This window comes from Orycteropus afer, unplaced genomic scaffold, assembly GCF_000298275.1.
Source record: "Orycteropus afer afer isolate SDZICR_OR568_19922 unplaced genomic scaffold, OryAfe1.0 scaffold00166, whole genome shotgun sequence".
In the NCBI taxonomy this organism is placed as follows: Eukaryota; Metazoa; Chordata; class Mammalia; order Tubulidentata; family Orycteropodidae; genus Orycteropus; species Orycteropus afer.
Genome location: NW_006921753.1, coordinates 2,099,650 through 2,102,360, shown reverse-complemented (window position 1 = coordinate 2,102,360; position 2,711 = coordinate 2,099,650). Strand labels below are relative to the sequence as shown.

Here is a 2,711-nt window from a genome sequence, read left to right as displayed (position 1 = left end):
GGATTTGAACCGCCAGCCTTCTGGTTAGCAGTCAAGTGCCTTAGGCACTATGCTACCAGAGCTCCTGAATTTGTCCTAGGAAATGAAAACCATATCTGTGCACCTTTTAAAATGACATTTACCACTGGCAGCTATGAATGTGCTATTATAAAACTCTCTATCTCTTATTACTGATGGTTGTTTTGATGCTAGAGGAAGATAGACTGAATTCACTCAGCATCTCTCTTGAATATTTCAAAACCAGGTATTGATACCAAGGAATGGGGAAGGCCCTTACCATCTCTTTAAACTTATAGGACTTAACTTAATAGCTTGCATAAAATAGGTGCTCAATAATTGTTATCTGATTTGATGGCAGAAAATCATTGTGCAATCGAATAGATCTACTCTATGAGTCGGGTTTTGACTCGACGGCACATAACAACAACAACAACAACACTCTAAGTATTGTGCAGACACTTGGAAGAAATCAAGAAACACACCTCCATACTAGTACAGAGAAAATACTAAGGTCATTGCTATGAAGAAACAAAGATAAAACACAACAGAACAAGAATACACTCCTTGGAACAATGAATACCAAAAAAGTACAGCTTTGGGGTTTTGTTCTATAATGAAGTTGTTTACAGAAGGGAACAATAAGAATAATCAATGGGAAAATAAAAGCAAGAAAAACCCAGACTTTATTAACAAGCATCATTTCGCACCCTCAACCAAGGCAGCTTCCAAAGAGGAGTAAAACAGCATTCATTTCAGGTTCCAAGGTATTCACTTAGCTACACATACCCTGGGCTTGCTCCTCAGTGGCTTTGATAAACCTAGCATGGTCTAAGGAAGCGTCAGACTAACTCATCTTAGAAAAAAGCTACTTATTTGGTAAAGAAGAGCTGTGCAAGTAGCTCATTTTATCTTAATTAGCATAAGACGATTCTTCTGATGTGCTCTGCTTTCTTATCAACACTATCCTTCCTGCTACAAGGGAGGAAAATTCTGAAGTCTTTGACAACAACACAGCCTCAGGAATCAGAATCCAGACCCGCAGACCTTGCATTAGTACTGTCAAAGGTGTTATAGAAATGAGTGACTAAAATAAGCGTGCCTTTTCACTGAAATATCCTATGTTGCAAAGTGCGAAAAATTAAGGATGGTATAAATAGCTTTTCGCTTCTAATTGCAACTTGCTGCTCACATTCTGTTTCCTAAGGGGCTCTGGAAAGAGACCAACCCAAACCACTAATAGCACAGGAGCGCTCATGAGTCAGTGTCTACCGCTGAGGGAGAACAAAGATGGAGAAGGAACTGCAGAGACTGATAAGGCCGGTTCAGGCTTGAAGTAGCACATTTCTACAGGAATAGAGTGTTGACAGACAAACAGGGAACAGTTTCCTAGTGTACCTCTTAGGTCAACTCTTTGATGCATCATCGCTTAAATCTGTGGGCTCCCCGCTGGACCTCCACACTGTGCAAGACTTTGCCCTCCAGTTCACCTTCCAGCTCACAGATTTGCAACCAAACCATGACCTCTGAGCACATGCTGGCCACAAGGCTGCCACTGCATTTGCCAGTGTACATGATAATTTGAAATAAGTCAAAGGACGATGTGTTAGCAATCCCTGTTAGGGGTTAAACAAGGCAACCTCTCTGAGAAAACTTCTTTGCCAAAAATGAGTTGGTTAAACTTATGTGAGTTCATGAAAGGACTGTTTAGACTCTGAAAGATGTGAAAAATTAATCCATTCAAATACACCAAGCTGCTGTTCTTAGATTACAAAATTACACACACATACACTTTTGTGTACATATATGAATGTATATAAGTGTATATAGAGAATAAGCTACAGATAACATACTTCAAGGATTCAGCCAATATACTACCTAATCTTAAGCTTCCTCCTCCCTGTTCAGTACTGGCTCTTTAAAGAAATCAGGTCCTGAGTCTGTGTTTGGTCACATGTAGCCCTGCATCCCTGCTTTATGCAAAACCTGTAGCACAATCTGTTTGCAGGTTTAAAAAATTGTTCGAACAAGGTTAACATAACATTCTTTCAAATGCCTATGATGCACCAGACTCCAGTCTAGGTGTTAGGAATACAACAGTGAATAAAACAGACAAAAATCTCTTCCTTGTATAAGCTTACATTCCAACGAAAGGAAGCAAATAAGCAAAATGAAGTAAAATGTAGAGTATGATAGGTATTGATAAGTGCTAAAGAGACAAGAAGGAGTCCCAGGATGGTGTGGATAGCTAAGCATTTGACTGAAAGTTTAGGGGTTTAAGTCCATCTGGAGATACCTTGGAAGAAGGTCTGGTGATCTACTTTCAAAAAATGAGCCACTGAAAACTGGAGCCCAGTTCTACTCCGACATGCATGGGTCGTCATGAGTTAGAATCAAATTCACGGCACCCAGTTTGAGCATTTTGGAGGCAAATAATTGGATGCTACTTCTTCTGGATTGGGTCAGGTGTACTGTAGTCCTCAGAATGACATCTTTTCTTTTTAACACTTTAAAGAGTTCTTTTGCTGCAGATTTGCTTAATGCAAAATATATATTGTTTTCTTTCTTGACTGCTACTTCCCACCAGCCACTCCTCGGAAGGAAGGCTGGGCAATCTACTCTGTAGTGATATTGCCTCAGAAGGACAAGGAGGGGTTACTATGAGCTGAATCCGACTTGACAACAGTGAGTAGCTTCTTCTTTTTTTTTTTTTT

General features: G+C 39.9%; 1 protein-coding gene across 1 annotated transcript in view; it reads right to left on the bottom strand.

Moving 5' to 3' along the window:
- MYH15 (myosin heavy chain 15) overlaps nt 1-2,711 on the bottom strand; it is a 214,061-nt gene that overhangs the window by 10,939 nt on the left and 200,411 nt on the right. The window contains 1 exon segment of the mRNA XM_042781754.1: nt 1,400-1,497. Coding sequence (XP_042637688.1) covers nt 1,400-1,497 — 98 coding nt within the window.